This window comes from Parasteatoda tepidariorum, chromosome 7 (assembly GCF_982258835.1).
Source record: "Parasteatoda tepidariorum strain Cologne lab strain chromosome 7, Ptep-v5.0, whole genome shotgun sequence".
Taxonomy (NCBI): Eukaryota; Metazoa; Arthropoda; class Arachnida; order Araneae; family Theridiidae; genus Parasteatoda; species Parasteatoda tepidariorum.
In genome coordinates, this window is record NC_141761.1 from 59,603,474 (window position 1) to 59,625,255 (window position 21,782).

The window sequence follows — 21,782 nt, forward strand, 5'->3', positions numbered from 1 at the left end:
TAACCGAATTTTATAATTATATTAAATTATTATATTATTTTAATTATATTATTTTAATTATATTATTTTAATTATATCATTTTAATTATATTAATTTTTTTGACTCGCTTAAATAGTTAAAGAGATGAGGCGAAATTAGCTAAAAGTGAATTTCATACTAGGAGGACTAAACCCCTATCCTAACAATATTCTATAAACACCATATTTTTCAAATGGACCCCTTTGCTTAAAATTTTCTAAAGAATGAAATTAATTTACAAAAATATTTAATTTGATTCATAAAAGAATGCAACTTTAAATCTAAATTTAAAGATAATTTAAATGAGAGCTTAAAATCGAGAAGAAGAAAAAATACAATACAAGAAAAAAATAAATCAATTGCAAGCCACATGATAGATTAAAGCTAGAATGGTGGAGGGGCAAAATAGCCAATTTTTAAGGTTGAAGAGATTTACAAACAATGATAGACTTGCATCATTATTTTTATTGTTAGGTATACAGGGTTATTCATAATTCCCTCCGGGGTTTCGAAGCGTTATAGTAAAAAAGCGAAGACGAATATGGCAAAAAAGAACATATGAAATTATTTCAAAAGTATTCAAGTTTTAATTTAAGCAGTTGCCGGTAGATGGCAGTAACATGTACCACTGAAGCCAGTTGTAGTAAAAAAAAATGGCGTTTACATGCGGAGGGAATTATGAATAACCCTGTATGTTAATACACCTAATAACGAAAAAGAAAAGTCTATCAATATTTGTGAATTCCACAAAGGCTTGAAGAGTGACAATTTTGCCTCCTTCCGTCTTTCTAGTGTTACCGAAGACTCAATATTATTTAGAGGCAAAACACATAAATCGAACTCTATTAAATATGAGAGTCATTTATAAAACAATGTCAATAAGGTTTTGTGGATGTAAAAACAGACTGAATTCTTTTAAGTGTTGGAGAAGAAGCATTCTAACTGTTCGTCCGGCAGTTTGTAGAAAACCTGCCCTATGTTGAAGGATTTCCGGATGGCCAGCAACTCGTCTATGGACTCGATGGGATTGGCTTTAGTAGACCAGACACAGAGCGAGCTATTAGGAACTTGAAATAACAATCTCTGCATTTCTGGTATAGAATACTTGAGGAGCGATGCATGGACAGGAAACATAACAGGCTGCATCAGTGTGTACTCTTTCACCAAAGCTATCATCCGATCAACATGTTCTCGGGTATACCTATTACAGAATGAAGTAGAGCGTTATCAGGAATAACTTACATTGACGAGATTTACAAATAATGTTTATGAAATTTTGAAGTTTCTTGCAGATCTCTGTTAAGAAATATTGATGTATAATGGTCCATAATATGGAACAAATTTGCAACACTCACGGTTGAATCATAGTGCTCAGCAAGTTTATTCCTAATCCTGTGCAACAACATTCGAAATTTTATACTTTTAATGTACATAACTTAAAATTTGTGAGTGATAAGATTTAGATTTGTGATTCTCAAAGTTTTTTTTTTAACTATAGACCTTGAAACAACACAATAAATGATGATTTCCTTTTTCAAATGATTCATATATATTCCCAACATTTTACGTAAACAATATTTTTAGTTTTAAGTTTGAAAATATTTTTCTCTTTTTTTTTAATTTCAAACAGTTTTGATGTATTGACAGAGCATTAAAAATGCATACATCAATATGTTATATGTTTAATAACTGTGTGTAATTTGTTTGCACCGATCAAATTTTGCTATCTAGTAAATATCAAATTACAACACTTGTTATGTTAATTTCAAAATAATATTAAACTTTTGCTTAAGGCGGGTACACCATGTGGACCACATGTGATGGTACAGATGATACACCATAAGCAAAAGGTTAAATCAGCGTGTTAAGTCTTGTTACGTAAGGAAACTTTAAAATTTTTTCTTGTGTGTGCTGAATCTTTTAACATAATTTGGAAGATTGTTACAAGCCGAAGGTTAATGTTTGAATTTAGAAAATATAAATTTTATGCTTTGTAAATAGCTAAGAACATTACTTTTAGAATAACTATTCATTACAATATCCACGATTACAACATTCGAAAACACATTTATTCATCACATGCATCAAATAACGTTATTATTAATCGCTCGTTATTTTAATAACCCGATTTATTACTTAAACAATAATATAGATAATAGAATTTCAGTTGTACCTTCATGAAACTAACTTTGTTTGAGAGATATAAAAACGGTAAAAATATTTTCTATTAATGAATACTAACAAAATATTAACACTTTTAAGAAAACATCATACATGCTTTATGGAAAGTATTTCAAATAGCTTTAATACTACAAGTTAAACAAAATTTCAAAATATTATACGATTCTTCAAGTTCTTACCCTATTTTAAGATAGGTAGATGGCAATATATCCGTTGTCCACCCAATAGATATGATTGACCGCGGAAATCGAGTTCGGCATAGAGTGAGGAACGTCCATGAGTCCACTGGCACATTCGAAGAGCTGTGGGGTCCGAGTTGAATATCAGCATTCAGAATAATCGGACCACGTAGCTGTAAGATCAAAAAGCAATACAAATTACAAAAAACTTCGAGATACGCTTACAGCTAGCAACATCTTGTGTGTTATACATTACATCGAATTCCTGTTTTGAACCAGAGAGTCCATTAACAATATCTTAAGCGAAATAGAATATTTTGGTCAAAGTGTTAAATGTAATCACGGATTTAAAAAGAAAAAATATATTTAAAATGGAATGTTGCAGGAGTGGAGAGGATGAACTACACTAAACATAGTTTTCAGAGTTTATATGCGAAACTGAAAGGCAATATTTATGGCAATTATGTATCACCAATAAAGAAACAGATGTCCTAGATCAGAAGATCCATACTTCCGCTTAAAGCACTTTCAAAAGTGCGTTTTCTAAATTATTTTTTCGAACTTAAAATTCTTTAGTAGTTAGCTTGTAGAATACTTTCGTAAGGAAGCAAGTTCAATTTATGGCTTTTAACGTTTTTAGTGAACCATGGTGAAGAGGAACATTCTATTGTGTTTGAGAAAAATTTCTTCTCAGACAAAAGTTCGTTGCTTAACAAAGATGGAGTACATATGAAAAATAGTAAATTATTTTTATTTGTAAGGCAACGTAGAGGGATTTTATTTTTAAAAAAAAAATGCCTCTAAGCGCTGCAGAGCATTCCCTTAAGACATATCTCAGTCTTTTGAAAACTTTGCTTGATGAGTATTTTGTATACTATATCCCGAAAAAAATTCATTGATATAAAAAATCAAAAGTTTTTAAGCATTTGGTATAAAGATTCAAATAGAATCAAATAGAAACCCTTCTTATAATAACTGTTTTTCTTTAAAACAATATGCATGGAATATAATTTCAGATTATAAGTCAAAAGTAAAGTTATCAGTTAGCAGAAGTTACAAATTATTGTTTTGACATAGAATAAACAGCCATTTTTGCAAAAACCTAAATAAACATGGTGAGTTTTTATTCATTTATCAAAGATAAGAAAAATGTCCCCTACATGATCAGCCACTCTTGCCAAAACTCGACATGCTGGCTCAACCACCTCCGTGGACTGAAAATCCAGTTGGATACCCTTGTTGTTATACCGAAGTACTTCTTGCAGCCATTCCTCGAGTAATAGATCACTAGGTACAGAAGCTGACTGTGACATTATGGGTACTGGATACCTGCTATTGCAAGACATACTCACATCACCTTCCACGAGGCTAGCTGGACCTGTAAATGGAATGTTGCTCTGTAACTTATCGTTTGCTTCACTTACACATAGTGCCACACAAAAGTTTAAGCACACTTGGAGTTATTATACGTATACATTTAAAAATATCACTTTTTTTTCAATTATTTCATTGTAAGTATATTAAACAGACAAGAAAATATTCGAAGCAAAAGGAAAAAAATAGCTAAAAAAATTAAAGCTGAAAAAACAGAAATTTGAATTTTTTGTTCTAAAAATGTAAACACAAGAGTAAATAAATGCAGTTTTTTTTTTTGACAAATTACGCAATGTTAGAAGGTTTTAAAACTTTTAGCCATCATTATGATTACTAATAGGTCAAGCAAGGGACAAGTGGAAAAATTGTTTCGGCCAATTTGCTATATCACCTAATTATGAAACCTTAATGAACCATACTGAAACAGTGAACTATCAAGTATGCATTTGTTCTTAGTGTTTCAAAAACATAATAAATTTCCCTAATCCTACTGAACATGGGTGGATAATTGATGAAGAAACTATAAGCATTAGTTGGAACAGTATTTCTTAATGTATCATAGGGCTTGCTAATTCTCCTGTATTTCAAAAAAATACACGCAATTCAAACGCAGTTTCTTGTTTAGATTTTAGCTCATGTATTAATCTCGGAAATCGTAACGGACAAGAAAATTAATGTTGCAATCTGCGGAAAATGGATTCAGAGATAGATAGTTATATTTCAGATAATCTGGAGGTTTTCTTTTAAAAATGTACCACAATAATTAAAGTATGTAATACATTTGTTTCATATTAGAATAATTTTTCCCTCGTATTTTAATTCGGAATGACATATGTAAGTAAATTAATTTTATATGAAAATGAGCATTGATGTATATAAATAACCTCATTTTGTTCAAAAAATATTATGTATTTATTAAAAAGCACACATTAAGTTGTTTATGATAAAATATTAACATTAAAGATAATATTTTATCATCAACATGTAATGTTTTGTTAATTTCATCTCTAATTAAAAACATTCTTCTCCAGGTTCCCAGCAAATATTACTTAACCAAAACAATAATAGTATCTTTAAGTTCTTAATTTTGGGGTACTACTTTAATCTCGTGCAGAACATTAATGTGCAAATATTTTTTTGGTGAACTTCGTGTTTCTTAGTTAAGAAACACTGTTTAAACATATTATCTATAAAAAAAACTTAATTGACAGAGTTGGTAAACGAAAACCATTTTTTAGCCATCTTTCATTGCTTCAGGTTGCTGCACAGGGTTACTTTTCGATATCAGTTACAATGATAAGGTCAAAGCAATTCACACGTGAAGAAGTTTTTTAAACTTTTAAGTTAATATTTTTTTAAAAAATACTACTTAAGATATTTGTATAAATCACTCAAAGTAAGGTATATGTAAAGTTTTAACTCTTGGTGAGAATTACAAACCTCAATTCCGATGAGAAATTACACGAAAGACGATTTTGAAAGAAGATAAAAAGGTTCAAATATCTGCTTCAAACCCAAAATTGTTCAACAACTGACATCAAAAATCAGATAAGTCATATTGTTTTTATATTTATTTTATTTATAGATGAACTAAAACTATATCAAAAGATGCAAGATGCCTCGATATTCTTTGTCTTAAACTACATTATTGACTAGATTTGACCCGCAATAAGTACTTGTCATATGGATGAATGAATTAATGCAGTAGTAGTTGTTGCTGTTGACGTATGCCTGTTTAGGCAGAGGGGGTGCGATTGTTCTTGTTTTCCAGTGGCGCCATCTATGGCCAAGAATAGCCGTAGTAGTTGGTTAGGCCTACTGATGAACGCAGCGAGTCAGAGAAAGAATTCTAATTTTTTGATTCACACTTAAAATACGAATGCCGAGTATTTAGAACAACACTGTCGAGGGCAGCAGAAACAAGCGGAGATCCGCGAAGCTGTGAGTTCTGGCAGGGGAAGGACAAAGTGAAACTGCGAAGCGTTGAGTTCGTATATTCGGACCAACTAGTCACCGCCAGTGGCTTGTAAGATATAAATGACTTGTATGAACAGGAAAGAAACATTAACTCCATATATTTATTCTTAATTAGTTGTATAGGACTATTCAAATGAAGCCTTCAGGACTTCACTTAAAAGTTATTTCAATTTTCGAGCTAAATGCAAATTTTTAATAGCATTTTTTTTTTAATTATTCTTATAAGCTTTTACTTCTAAGTCCATTGGCTAGTCGTTGTTTGCTGTTTGTGCCACGAGCCCACGTCACTCGGAGTCCATCGCCTTTAGCTTCAGGAAAATAATCCAACAATCCTGCAGGCATGGAATTCTGTGAAAGAAAAATATATATTAGTTTATCATAATTATAAAGGAGCAAAATGATTATTTGCCAATCCATTTATGCATTAATTTTTAGTTGTCTATTGTTCTGGACTCAATTCTGGCAAACATATTTCTTTGTATTAAATAATTCAATAAGTTTGTTACAGAATATGTAGTTTCAAAAAAAGCAAAATATTGTGCTTATTCCTACATAGCATGGAACTATTTTATTTCAAAATTATCTCATATATAGCAATCTTAGAGTATTAAAATTTGCAGAGGGAAAAAAAATTTGTACGTAACATGCGAACTTTAATAGGACTTTAAATGTGTGAAATAAGACGGGTGAAACTTATCATGGGAATTTGTATCGCGTGGTCAAAGAATGGATTTGTTTTTATAGTTCGCAGGAAAATAGTTAATTTTATATCGAAATAAAATACGATATCTAATCAAAGAATGAAATTAATTTGCAAATTCAGAAAAAGACAAAATAAGTAAGTAACATTTGAAATAATAAAAAAAGGCCGGGTTAGCCTGATCGGTAGGGCGCTGCGTCCATGACCGAAAGTTCGTGGGTTCGATCCCCGCCGGCTGAAGACTCCCCGTGTAGTTGGTGACTGATGCACGTAAAAATTCTGTCGAGTCGCAAAGTCCTCCATGTTCCTATAACAAATCAAAACCTCTGGGGGTAGGGGAGAGTGGGGTCAATTGTAACATTTTTTACTTAACTATTTTTAACTAACAAAAAATCCAATATATTATTAGTATTAATTGACAGACGAGTAAAGTAGACTATCCTCTACTAGAAAAAAAAATAAATACCTGATTTTAAATATTATTATATTAGTTATTACCAATTTTTGACAGTCGTGCAGTTGTTACAATTGTCCCCACTTACGGGGTCAATTGTAACAGTTCATAAATTCAACTAAAACATAGTTAATTATACATATTATCATAGTTGTGATATATTTTTTTATTGATCAAAATAGTAGTGATATTTTAGGAGTAAAAATAATAATGAGCAGAAACCTAAAGGGTTAAACTTTTAACTTTAAGGGGTTAAAAATTTTAATTTATGCTGTGAAAGGTGACAAATAAAATAATGCACATGCAACATAATATAAATGATATAGGAAACTATTGGTGGTTCTTAAAGAGTTAAGTAATGGTTTGTAAACATAAGATTATTTATTTTCAGCTGTTACAATCGTCCCTTTACTTATTGTTGCAATTGTCCCCGAGACGCCATTTCAGCTTCATTTGTTAAAAACAATGCTAGTTAATTAGCAAAACTAATCTTTTTTTTTATTGAAATGTTAATTAAAGGTGTCCACTTACATATTCGGTTACTAATTTTTATTTGTTTAAACAAAATTACTTTGTTACAATATAATATTCTAATACCAAAAAAAGTACTTGCGTGGCGTGAAAATATCTTTTGTGATGTAACTCTTTCAAAAGTACATAAAAATGGTTGCCATTAGGGGTGTACATGTAGATTTATTAAATACACCTTGTGTGCCACCTAGGAACCAAATCTAGAACCCGACACTCGAAATTTTTGCTCTGTTACAATCGTACCCTGTTACAATTGACCCCACTCTCCCCTACTGGGTTAGAGATCGATCGTTCTCTAATTCAGGTCAAAATTACGATCTGTGGATGAATGAATGGGTTCACCTTATAAACAGGTGTGATGTATGATGTGGCAGAAGTCGAATTCTTGGTTATAGATGGCGCCACTGAAAAACTAGAAGCGCTCCCTCTGCCTTAAATCTGCTCGGTTTCACCAAGCTGGCTTGCTAGTATGGCAAGTGGCATTAGAACCAACCAACCATCCAAAGTAATAATAAATCAAAATAGAAAAGCGCTGAAAGCAGCTAAATCCAAATTTGTTTTATTTTAATTTATAAAGTCAGAAATAATTCTCGCAGAAAACAACACAAATTTTTAAATACTGTTTAATAATAACTGTAACTGTGTGTTCCTGTAAATTGAAAGTTTCCTTCTTTCAATATTACTTGTCTTGTATCACAAAATGCTAACAAATACATTTTGTATTTCATAATTTGTGACTTAATAAAACCACATATGTTTTGCGATAGAGCTTTCAAAAGGTGAAAAGAAACGAGATCCATTAAAATAAACGTTGGTAAGTATGTCTCTCTGTACTAATACCCTTTGGCAAATTAAATATGGCCTCAACCTTTTCAAAAAATACATTAAATTTTTGTTATTTTCATATAGGTTTATAAATTGTAAAATCTTATTAAAGTTCAGCGAGCATGTTTGAATTTTAATGCCCTTTCTATGACTACTTTAAAATGGTTTCTATTCGAAATGGAATTGCGTTGTTAAATTTGGGCTTGCAAGAAACTTGCATCGTAATAACCTATTTTCTACAATCTTTATCTTAAGTCTTTTTCTATAACTTGCTATGTCTACATATTTGATGATGTAAAAAGAAGTTTAAAAATTACTGCTTCATTCCCTATTACTATTCTAGATTAAATAAAATATTTCATGAAAAAAGAAAAAAAAGTAAGTTAGAAATAGGAAATATGAGAGTGATTTTTCTTTCAACTTCCAATTTACCACAAATAGTAAGAGTGCAGAAAAAAAAAATTATTTTTTTACCATAAAGCTACGGAGAAACATGTTTACTTTTTGAGATTCAAGTAGCTTTCGAAATTGCTCTTAGGAAATTGGAGACCTGCGAGTGACGTCATCGTAGGTAAAGCATAGCATTTGTCGTTTCAGAAGCCAATCAGGTTCAACACATGCGTGGCGTAGCTTATAACCCAATTAAATCTGATTTAAATCACATGGGTGGGCAAAGGCGTCATTACTTCACTTCTTCTCAAGTTGCAAGTACCCAATCGTACACGAGAGCAGCAAACAGCTCTGTTGATGGGCATGATGAAAATTGAAGCTCCTCATTAACTAAATGAATATGAGTAGAGACTACTCATATTCATGGATTTAGTTCAATTGTTTTTTTTTTCTTCGTGAAATATGAAAGCCAATTTGTTTGTGCGATAGGTCTAATGTAAGATAGGCGTTATTTTTTTTTTAAATACTTCCTCAGGTGAAGGGAACAAGTGAGTAGCTTCAATTCAGATTAGGTTCGTCTCATATGATCATTATTGGCTAATTTTTTCGTAGAACTGTTTTGAAAGTTAGTTTTGATTTTATTATTATTATGTTGTAACCCCAAGTCACAATTTCAAATTTCAATTTTAAAAAATGGTTTTAACTACGATACGGTAAATGAAATAAATACAACATTTTTGTGTCGTAACTGGATACAAAGAAAAGCATTGCGAGCGAAATTTATATATATTAATAAAGTGTATAAAAAAATACAGATTTACAAGGAGTAGCTTTCTGCCCCACTTGGGCAGGAGAAAAAAATCAAATATGTATAAAGAAAGAAGTGCCCTCGGAATAAAGTCAAGGTATGAGACAGGAGGAAAGGGCATGGCATTCATTTTCTTTTATAGAAAAGCAGAAACAAAGTGATTTTGCAACGTAAATGGAGGCATTAATCTGATGAATAATCCCACTTGACTTGGTCCATCAATTCTCTCAGAAAATGACAGTAAAATTGCTTTCTAACATTTTTTGTTTTGTTAATTGGTAGAATTCGGGCAGCCTCGATGAAAAGCCACATTACATTTACCGTTTTAGCCAAAGCCTTCTAGCAATATTAATGAACCTTGCTCTTTATTGGAAAAGATTTTCTATTTCTTTACCACATCTACTGTTTATTTTTTATATGGTACAAGCAGTTTGCTACATAAAATAAGCAAACTCTAGCCTATGTTGAAAGATACATGTCGCTACAAGCAAAACAAGCATGGCCCAGGTGAAATTGTGGCCTATCGGTACGACGTGAGGGAAAAAAAAGAGAATATTGCTTTTCCGTCATAGAGCTAGGTTGATACTAAATGATTATGTAGGAAGGCTTTGATTATGTTGGTAAACTTAACCTGACTTTCGCCGCAGGCTACACGAAGGCTACCAATCAGTCAATCATTGAATCGCCTATTTCAATCCAATTACATTTGTTGAAGTCACAAGTTCAATGTGTAGTCAATTCCATGGGTATACCTAAAAATTAATTTTCAACTGCTAAATTTTCAGAATTTCAAAATGAATATCTTAAAAAATATTGTTTAAGTGTAATTCTATCATGTGCTTTGGATGAAATAATTCTTTTACTATATACTTATTTGCATAAAATAATAATCAGTAAAGTTGTTTGGTAGCGAATAAATTAAGATAGCATTTTAGATTACAGTTCGATAGTCAATCGTCTGCACCGTTAATTATAAAAACAAATAGTGTTTTCCTTTTATTTCGGAAATACGTTCTAGTATTTTGAATACGTATCTAATTATTAGGAAAAATTTTGTAAAATTAAATAAAATTAAAATTTACAACCGGAATTATTGATTAGAAAAAGAAATAAAACTAGCTTTTTAAGATATTCAGTTCGATAATCAATCACCTGCACCATTAATTATAAAACCAAACGATTTTTCTTCCTTTTAGTTTTTAAACATATCACTCACAAAAGGAAGTCAATTTTCTGTTGCAATGCAGAGAAATGAATGCATGAACAAATCTATATAATGGAAAAGCATGCATAGAAATATATATATTAAGGTCAGTAAGAAAAACAAGTTCGAGATGAGAGCGAAATCCGGTGCAAAAGAGTAATAACCTTTGTTCTTTTCTGAGTCTTCATCTGGGGCAAATTTTTTATTTATTTTTTTAGTGGAATAAGCTCAAATTTCATCAAATAATTTGGAGTTTTAAGTGTTTTTTTTAAATTTTCCTTTCCTGTTGAATAAATTATAGCAGAGATAAGAATTAAATTATTTATAGCAGTTTTAGGAAACTTTTACAATACGAATATTCGAAGTTATTTTTGAAAGTGGAATAAGTTCATTTGCAGCTAAAAAGTCGTTAATTTATTATTTTTTCACAATTTTAATTATCATTGTTGCATTTTCATGTTTCATTAAAATCTAGATTCAAAAAATTATAGAGATAAATCATTGCCCAAATTGATTAACCTTTGCCAATATTTTTAAATCAATTCAAACACTAACCCTTAAAAGCCTGGACCTTTTATCACTTTCCTAATGAATTTATTCCACTTTCAAAATTAACGCCACATTTCAAAAATAATAATTATTCTTCAAATTTAACTAATTTTGAAACGTAATAGAGTAAGAGGATTAGTCTTTTTTAACTAAAAGGAATAGTTTTTAACTTAGCTTTAAGCATTGCTTTTTCGTAAATCCAATTTTAAAAAAATACTAGAATTAAAAATAATTTCTGGAATTGAAAGTGTCTCACACTATGTATAAACTATTCATAATTTGGTTTGAATGTAATAAAATGAAAGAAATAACTATTTTTCTCAGTCATACAAAAAATATAATAACATTAAACCAATCTCCCCGTTTTTTATTTATTTTATTAAGTTTTGGAGATCAAAGATAAAGTCGTCATGGCGAAAACTTCAGAGGAAGGCATTGGCTCACATTGGGCTGTGTGGCCAACTATGATGATGATGATGATTAAGTTTAGAATAGTTCTGTTTTTCTGAAAACTATACATTTTAAGCAATGTTCACAGCATCTAAGGAAGAAAATATTATTATCTGATCTAAAATTTCATTCGCTCCGAAAATATATAAATAGACAAGTATTCAAGAGCTAAAAAACAGACGCCCATTTTCAAGGCTTGCCAGAACGTGAATGAGAAGAAACAAAAGTGATTTGAAATATTAAACGAAAAGTTGACAATGAAAGATGGAAAAATAAAGGTGAGAAACAAAACTAGAAAAAAAGCGCAATAGCTAAGAGAGAAAAAAAGATGGAAAAAAAACAAGAAAAACCACAGTGGCCGAGAGGGGCGAATCAGGGTAAAATGCATTTCCAAGCGCTATGGAGACATGGTGAGGAACTTTTGTCGTTAATGTAGAAATAAGTTCGTTGAAGGAAACATTAGTTTTAGATACTTATCATAAAATCAAAACTTTAGTTTTAATGTATAGCAACCAATTAGGTATAGCAAGTTAATTTAGTTTTCAGGTATATTAAGGTATCATAAAAAAAAAACTGAGCATAATTGTCTTATATGATCCGAATTTATGATATATAATGCTTAATTTAAATATTTTTCAAAATAATGGTTTCGCCATCTTTTTTTCCTTCCATATTTTTTTTTTCTTTCATAACTTTGAAATTTTTTTATATAAGTTACCTAAGAAGTTTTGAGATTACCCAAATAGGTTTTAAATTCCGGTTTTACTAAAAAAATTTAAAAAAAAATAATGAAAGTAAGCAGATAACTTGCATTAAAAATCATATGAATAAGCGATATTTTTATGAATGCAAAAATGTCAATATCAACCTGATATAACAGGGGTTACCAACTGGCAGCCAGCGGTTCACATCCTGCGCGCGAAGCCTTTTCTTGCGGCTCGCGAACTAAAATATATTAGTTGTAATTTTTTTGCGGTCAATTTTCGCAAAAAATCTATATGGGTTTAAAATACTTTCCTCGTTAAAAAAAAAAAAAAAAAAAAAAAAAAAAAACTAATTTCTTCGTTTCTGTGAAATTTAACATACCAACGGTGCAAAAAAATTTATTTCTCAGGTTTTGCATCCAAGAAAATATTTATTCAAATACAAAAATAATCGTGCATCTTGCTCCTTTTTATTTTTTTGTATTTTCTGAATATAATTTAGATTGCGCGTATCAGAAATTTTCTCGAAGAAATTTTCCAATTTAACTTTTTGAAACCACTCATTTTGGACGAAATTACTTACATTTGTAAATTTTAAATATAAAATGTAAATATCTATTGTTTGGTGATTGCAGCAGACAAACCTCAACTCTCTCATTGAACATTTTGTGTGCTACTATGTAATTTTTAATACCAACCTTTTTAAAGTTTTATATCTTAACAATTAGATATCTGTTGCTCATTAATTGTTTAATACATAGGTGCACATTAAATTTATTGTAGTCAGAATTTTTTAATATGCACTTAACTATTTTTAAAAATCTACTTCTTATTTTAATTTGTAAATTCAATACTTCTGTTTTGTACAACTTGATAAAAATCTGACAGTAATATTTAATGTTCCTTCAAACATAAAAAAAGAGTCCTATATAAAATTTTGATAAAGTTGCTGCCCGCCATTTGTCTGGTGTTTTTAATTGTGGTCCCGGCCTTATGTAAGTTGGAAACCCCTGTTATATAACATATGCTGCATTTAATTATATTACATAAAAATGCATAGTTTTCAAAAATGCATAAAGTTTCATAAAAAATTTTCCATATGTAAAAAAGGACCAGAAGTTGATAAAAAAAGGCTACTGCTTAAAATTTGATGACGAAATTTTTAATGTCTTTTTCTTTTTTCATACTAGATTCCTACTAAGTATGGTATGTCTTTTTCTAAGGTTTTCGGCTTAACCAGCGGCCTCTGCAATTTTTAACTTAGATTACTAAACAAATTGGTTTTCGAATATGTAGGCGAATAGTTACAGAAGCACGTAAAATATTTTCAACTTACTAATTTTTTCAAAAATGGCAAAATTTTAAAAAAGAATTCCACATTTAAAAAGTCACCAGAAAATTTATAATAGTAAAAACAACTGAGCAATAATATGAAAAAACCTTTTGTTGATTTTAATAGTTAATAGTTTAAATTTAAAGTGAATCGGTGAAAATATGTTCGATTTATGAATTTAGTTGAATAGAAAACGACTTGTGAAATTTTCTGAACGCAAGCAGTGGAGTGTGAACAACATTCCAAAAATTCAAAATTCGCGCACTTAGCTTCCAGTTCTTAATTATAAATCTTGGATGTATGATTTTAAGGTTTTAACGCACCCCGTGTAGCAATTATTAAATTTTACTTAGTTCCTTTATATGAAACAGAATAACAACGCTGTATTCGTACGAAAACGACAAACATTGTTTCTTTTTCGTAGACGCTAAACAGTGCAAACTAATCGGTATTGGAAGGAAACGACCCAATGACGGTTTATTCATATGAAATTCACCTATCTTTATTCATACGAAATATACCATTAGCATCTTAATCATTCAAAACCCACCAATAACGCTTTGTTCCTATGAATTCAATTTGTAAATAGTGTTTTATTCATATGTTAAGAACAATACCATTAAATAATGCTATATAGTAATCACAGTCCCAACATTTTTTCCCCGTTCATTATTTTAAACAGCATTTTTTAATTCAGAATCAGCTGGAGTTCATTATTTTAAACATCGTTTATTCATAAGAACAGTAAAAGCAAAAAATAACAAAAAAGTTAAGTCTACATTCACTAAAGTAATAAACAGTATGGGATTTTGCATATACCAGTGCTTTCTATTAAATTTCATTAAAACTTATATAAAATTTTCAGTATTAAAAACTTACGTACATTTTGTTTATTGTTTTTCCGCCATAAATTAACACTTTTGTTTACTTCCAGCTACATCTTGTAGCCCATTAGTACGACGTAAACAATTAAATCAACAACTTCGCTTTGCCACAATCTGGAGCAATGCGGCAATTCAAAAGCAAAGTGAAAAACTCCTTTGTGTTCTGATATGTTGCCATGAAAATATTAAAAGAAGTTCATTGGCAAAATTGTAATTCAAATCTCGCCAGAATCTTACTCTCACTGTCACTTTCGTCTGAAGTTTATGATAATGAGTTCAGAAAATCTCGGTCATTATTCCAAAACCTGTTAAGAGATTTTCTTTATTCTTTTCATATAAGAGGTGAACGAGACTTCTTCTTATGGCTTCTTCCTTAACCTCCTGAGCTTTAAATAATGTCAGTAATGCGATTTTCACTTAGAAAGAGTAATGCTTAGAAAAAGTAAACTCATAATGGGATTGAATATTTAAAAAAAAATTAAATTAATTAACTTAAAGGTAAAGAATTTTTTTTTCCAGCATATTATAGGATATTTCTTAGTGTATTTTTTTACAATTGTGTAATAAAATCAAAATCGCTAGACTCAAACAAAAATATAAAATTCCGTTAAAGGTGGAATTTCTAACCTTTTTTTTTATTGCAATTAAGAATGAGGATAAAGCCAATTTTACGTCTACATAAACAATCGCTTTGCAATGGTATACAAACAGAAAAACATTTTAAAACATTAATTTTAAAATGATAAAATCGAATCAGATTATACGCAGGGTCTCAGGTAATTTTGGTCAAAAAATGAAAAGTTTTAATTAAAAATTAATTATCCTGAGTAATTTACGCAAGTGCCAAAATGGATCGAAGAAAATTGTTAAAAATCGGAGTCAAACTGGATGAAATAAAAGATAGCTATAAACTAAAAACAAATCTTATATATTTTAAATTTTATCACATTTTAAAAATACGACTTTTCCAAAATTTGATTTCTCAGGAACTATTCGACCGATTTTGCTCAAATTTAGTATTTTGCTATTCAAAATTACCTTCTTTAAAATGATGTAAAAAAATTTATACCTTACAATTGAAAAGGTTTTCGACTGTTATTAAATAAAAAATAAAAAAGTAATAAATATTTACGAAAAGTTATACTTTGCATAGAATTATCTTTAGATAAACAGATTTTATAATTGTGTGCAAAAAATTTTTCAATACTTTTAAAAAGTTCTCGACATATTGTGAAATATGCGAAAAATTAACATTAACGGGTCCAAACTTTTCACCGATTTCCTGACCAAACTATTGGGACCATTTTTCCCAAATTGCGGTTAGATATTTTGAGGATCAGAAATCTGAATCCGTTGAAAAAAAAGGTATGTTTATTCCAAGAAAGTAAATTTTTGTGTCTGATTTCGTAACTCTCGTATAATATCGTCTGCACTAATTAAAAGGCATATTTGAGGTCACCTCTTTGAACCTTTTATATTGATTCCTAGAACGTAAAGATCCGATCATTAGATCAAAAGTTATTCAGAGTGGTTCATTCTTTATTTTGCACACTGTACATATATTGTTCATACATTGTGATCGTTAAGTTCTAAATCACTTAATTAATCTCTTTAACGGTAACTTATAATAGCATATTAACGTAATTTACATAAAAAAAGGAATGCAAGTTGTAAAACGATTAATATGTTTACACTATTTAGACTACGGTTAATATGTTAGACCGATTCAAAAAAGTTTATCCGAAAACGTAATAAGGTAATGTTATAGAATGACGTTATAATAAAGAAACTCTTTTTAGATTTAACTCTTCATTTAGAAAACAATCAAAATCAAAAACCATGGATCATACCATGTATTTTTCCAAACAATTGAAACACCTACAAAATGGTCTAATTATAATATGAAAAAAAATATTATTTTTTTTTGTATAGAGAAAAATTGATTTTTTTATATAAATTTTATAGTTGCATTTTGTAAAAAGTTTTGTAAGCAGTTTCTTTTTATTATGTTAATTAAGATACGTGATCGTTTGCGATTTAAGCTTACGATAGTTTATTTTATTTTCCAAGTTTTTGCAATTTATAGGTTACCTTATTCTTATAGTTAGTCTACTTCGTATCATTCCTGCTACTATAATTTATTTCTAATCAATTAACTTTTAATGGTTTTATTTCCATTTACTGCTGCCTCAATTCATAGTTGCCACAGTTTCTCGCCTATTTTAAAGGATATAAAATAGAGCAATTTAAAGAAAATGGATAGTAGAACACCTTAAAATTATCACATTGCTGTTAAAAGTTATATCTTAAAGGAATTTTCTGATAAGAAAAAATATAAAATTTTAACAATGATAACTTCATATACCTTGAGCAATAAATAAATAAATTATAATAATAATCCCCCAGAATAACTTTTGATCTAATAATAGGAACTTCACGTATAGGATTAAATTCAGTAATGGTTCGAGAGGGTGACCTCTAATATGCTAATTGATTAGGTCAGACGATTTTTTTAAGTTTCGAAATCTGACACAAAAACGCACTTTTTCTGAAAAAGTATTTCTTTTTTCTGACGGATTCAGATTCCTTACCCTCAAAATATGAAGGAGGAAATATGATCCCAATATTTCTGTTAGGAATGTGGTCCAAAGTTTGGGTCCTTTAATGTTAATATGCCTTTTTGATTATTTTCGCCATGCGTCGAAAAAATTGTAAGCGAATCAAAAATATTTTGAACGCAAGTATTAAATTCGTGTATCCAAAAATAATTCCATGCAGAAAATTATTTTTAATTATTATTTGTTCTTATTTAGTATTTTGTTTAATAATAATAAAAAAATTTGAAATTGTAAAGTATATAAGTTTATAAATAATTTCTAAGAATGTAATTTTATGAGGCAAAATACATAATTTGAACTCAATCAGTCGAATAGTTCTTGCGAAATCGAATTTTAATTATACCACTTCTTTAAAATTCGATTTCTCAGAAACTATACTTTAGCCCAAATTTTGTATTTTACTACATAAAATTACACTCTTTAAAATTATGGAAAATTTCCATACCTTTCAATTCAAAATGTTTCCGACTGTTATTTAATAAAACAATAAAAAGTAATAAATAATTATTAAAAATTATTTTTGCATGGAGTTATCCTTAGATAAAAGAATTTTATAATAGTGTACAAAAAGTTTACTAATTGTTCAAAAAATTCTGTAAGATATGATCAAATACGCAAAAAATTTAATTAAAATTAAGGAGTCTAACAAGGGAGACTAGGGAAGTGTGTCCCGCCAATTTTGAAATAAACTAGTGGGATGTATGCCTTATGAAGAATAATTTTAGGGGACAACATTCGTTTCGGCCCATAGAAGGTCCTATGAGAGATAAAAAATAATTCAATATATAGAAAAATCGGCATTTTAATACTTCAATGCAGACTATTAGTTATTGTGATTATCTCATACTCCAATTAATTTACAATTAATTGTTTAAATTATTAATTAATTGTTAATTAATTCGCAATTACATACTCCAATTAATTAAGAAAATTTTTTGAAAAAAAAAAATTTAAAAAACTTGACGCCAATTTCTTTTTTTTTAATTAACCTAACAGGTTTTTCTGAAAAACTACAGATATATATAAAATTTCCGAAATCAATTTTGACAATAAATATGCATTATATAGTGCGTGAAAATACAACAAAATTAATTGGAGTATGAGATAATTACAATAACTAATAGTCTGCATTGAAGTAATAAAATACCGATTTTTCTATATATTGAATTATTTTTTTATCTCTCATAAGACCTTCTAAGGGCCGAGACGAATGTTTCCCCCTAAAATTATTCCTCATAAGGCATACATCCCACTAGTTTATTTCAAAATTGGCGAGTCACACTTCCCTAGTCTCCCTTGTAAGCCACTTTCCTGATCAAACTATTGGGACTATATATTTCCCAGAATCTATATGTTGAGGATAAAAGATCCAAATCAGTAAAAAGGTTAGTTTATTCAGAGAAAGTACTTTTTTGTGTCTGATTTCGTAACTTAAATTTTATCTGCACTAATTAATTAGTATATTTGATGAAGATTAAGTTTCAGTACATGAAAATCCAATGAAAAGATATTAAATCAAAATGGAAATTAGATCAAAAGCTATTCAGGGTGATTCGTTTTAAGAAACTGGTCTTCAAATTGGATGCAATTTACAATCTAGCTGTATAATAATTTGTAATCTGAAAAGTGCTCAAATACGGTGCACTACTTTATGCAGGAATAATTGTTAAAAGTGAGAAAAAATATACAACTTACGATCAATATCTGTTAAATAATTTGTAAGCTAAAAAGTGTAATGATATAACTTAGTTTACACTGGAATAATTGTTTAAAGTAGAAAAAAGAATGCCACTTACAATTTAAAGTTGTGGAATAATTTGAAACATAAAAATACCATGTTATAAATCCTTATTTTTACAGGGATAGTTGTTAATAGTGAGGAAAATAGCACGACTTACGATCTAATAGTTACAATCCCTGGTCAACTTATTAGACGCACTATAAGATTCTATGTAAAATCTTAATTAACAGGTGATACTATACAGCATTATTGTTGTTACCGCCTGAAACCATTTTGCACTTGTTTTTGATCGTGTATCAATTGGTTAACAATGTAATGCAATACGTTAAAAATAAATACAAATAGGAAGTATATAAAAAATCTCCTGCATAAAAACCCAATACATGTATGTTTAAATATAAAAGTATTGCATATTAAATCGGGCAAAACCTGTAATTATTAAAACACTACAGTGCGTCTAATAATTTGATCTAATTATTATAATATATTATTACAATACCTGACATAATAAATATTCTGTATTTATGTAATATATCGTCTAATTTCTCCAATCATCTAATTTATATTATATTTCGTCTAATTTAACCAAATGACACACGATCGGTAAACAAGTACAAACCGATTTCAGTTGGGTAAAAACAATAAAGCTGTATAGTATCACCTGATAATTAGGTATAATTAAGTATCACCTGATATTACATAGACACGTATGGTGCGTCTAATAATTTGGTCTAATTATTATAATATATTATTATAATACCTGATATAATAAATATTCTGTATTTATGTAATATATCGTCTAATTTCTCCAATCATCTAATTTATATTATATTTCGTCTAATTTAACCAAATGACACACGATCGGTAAACAAGTACAAACCGATTTCAGTTGGGTAAAAACAATAAAGCTGTATAGTATCACCTGATAATTAGGTATAATTAAGTATCACCTGATATTACATAGACACGTATGGTGCGTCTAATAATTTGGTCTAATTATTATAATATATTATTATAATACCTGATATAATAAATATTCTGTATTTATGTAATATATCGTCTAATTTCTCCAATCATCTAATTTATATTATATTTCGTCTAATTTAACCAAATGACACACGATCGGTAAACAAGTACAAACCGATTTCAGTTGGGTAAAAACAATAAAGCTGTATAGTATCACCTGATAATTAGGTATAATTAAGTATCACCTGATATTACATAGACACGTATGGTGCGTCTAATAATTTGGTCTAATTATTATAATATATTATTACAATACCTGATATAATAAATATTCTGTATTTACGTAATATATCGTCTAATTTCTCCAATCATCTAATTTATATTATATTTCGTCTAATTTAACCAAATGACACACGATCGGTAAACAAGTACAAACCGATTTCAGTTGGGTAAAAACAATAAAGCTGTATAGTATCACCTGATAATTAGGTATAATTAAGTATCACCTGATATTACATAGACACGTATGGTGCGTCTAATAATTTGGTCTAATTATTATAATATATTATTATAATACCTGATATAATAAATATTCTGTATTTATGTAATATATCGTCTAATTTCTCCAATCATCTAATTTATATTATATTTCGTCAAATTTAACCAAATGACACACGATCGGTAAACAAGTACAAACCGATTTCAGTTGGGTAAAAACAATAAAGCTGTATAGTATCACCTGATAATTAGGTATAATTAAGTATCACCTGATATTACATAGACACGTATGGTGCGTCTAATAATTTGGTCTAATTATTATAATATATTATTACAATACCTGATATAATAAATATTCTGTATTTATGTAATATATCGTCTAATTTCTCCAATCATCTAATTTATATTATATTTCGTCTAATTTAACCAAATGACACACGATCGGTAAACCAGTACAAACCGATTTCAGTTGGGTAAAAACAATAAAGCTGTATAGTATCACCTGATAATTAGGTATAATTAAGTATCACCTGATATTACATAGACACGTATGGTGCGTCTAATAATTTGGTCTAATTATTATAATATATTATTATAATACCTGATATAATAAATATTCTGTATTTATGTAATATATCGTCTAATTTCTCCAATCATCTAATTTATATTATATTTCGTCTAATTTAACCAAATGACACACGATCGGTAAACAAGTACAAACCGATTTCAGTTGGGTAAAAACAATAAAGCTGTATAGTATCACCTGATAATTAGGTATAATTAAGTATCACCTGATATTACATAGACACGTATGGTGCGTCTAATAATTTGGTCTAATTATTATAATATATTATTACAATACCTGATATAATAAATATTCTGTATTTATGTAATATATCGTCTAATTTCTCCAATCATCTAATTTATATTATATTTCGTCTAATTTAACCAAATGACACACGATCGGTAAACAAGTACAAACCGATTTCAGTTGGGTAAAAACAATAAAGCTGTATAGTATCACCTGATAATTAGGTATAATTAAGTATCACCTGATATTACATAGACACGTATGGTGCGTCTAATAATTTGGTCTAATTATTATAATATATTATTATAATACCTGATATAATAAATATTCTGTATTTATGTAATATATCGTCTAATTTCTCCAATCATCTAATTTATATTATATTTCGTCAAATTTAACCAAATGACACACGATCGGTAAACAAGTACAAACCGATTTCAGTTGGGTAAAAACAATAAAGCTGTATAGTATCACCTGATAATTAGGTATAATTAAGTATCACCTGATATTACATAGACACGTATGGTGCGTCTAATAATTTGGTCTAATTATTATAATATATTATTACAATACCTGATATAATAAA

The 21,782-nt window shown here is 29.0% G+C and overlaps 1 protein-coding gene across 1 annotated transcript in view; it reads right to left on the reverse strand.

Annotated features, from left to right (window-relative positions):
* Positions 1-222: 222 nt before the first annotated feature.
* Positions 223-21,782, reverse strand: part of LOC107448796 (protein FAM151B-like) — a 40,504-nt gene continuing 18,944 nt past the window's right edge. The window contains exons 3-6 of the mRNA XM_016064136.5: positions 5,964-6,078; positions 3,540-3,757; positions 2,380-2,552; positions 223-1,220 (exon numbers count right to left, since the gene is read on the reverse strand). Of these exons, the coding sequence (XP_015919622.1) occupies positions 935-1,220; positions 2,380-2,552; positions 3,540-3,757; positions 5,964-6,078 (792 nt within the window). The 3' untranslated portion in view covers positions 223-934. The remainder of the gene's footprint in view (positions 1,221-2,379; positions 2,553-3,539; positions 3,758-5,963; positions 6,079-21,782) is intronic.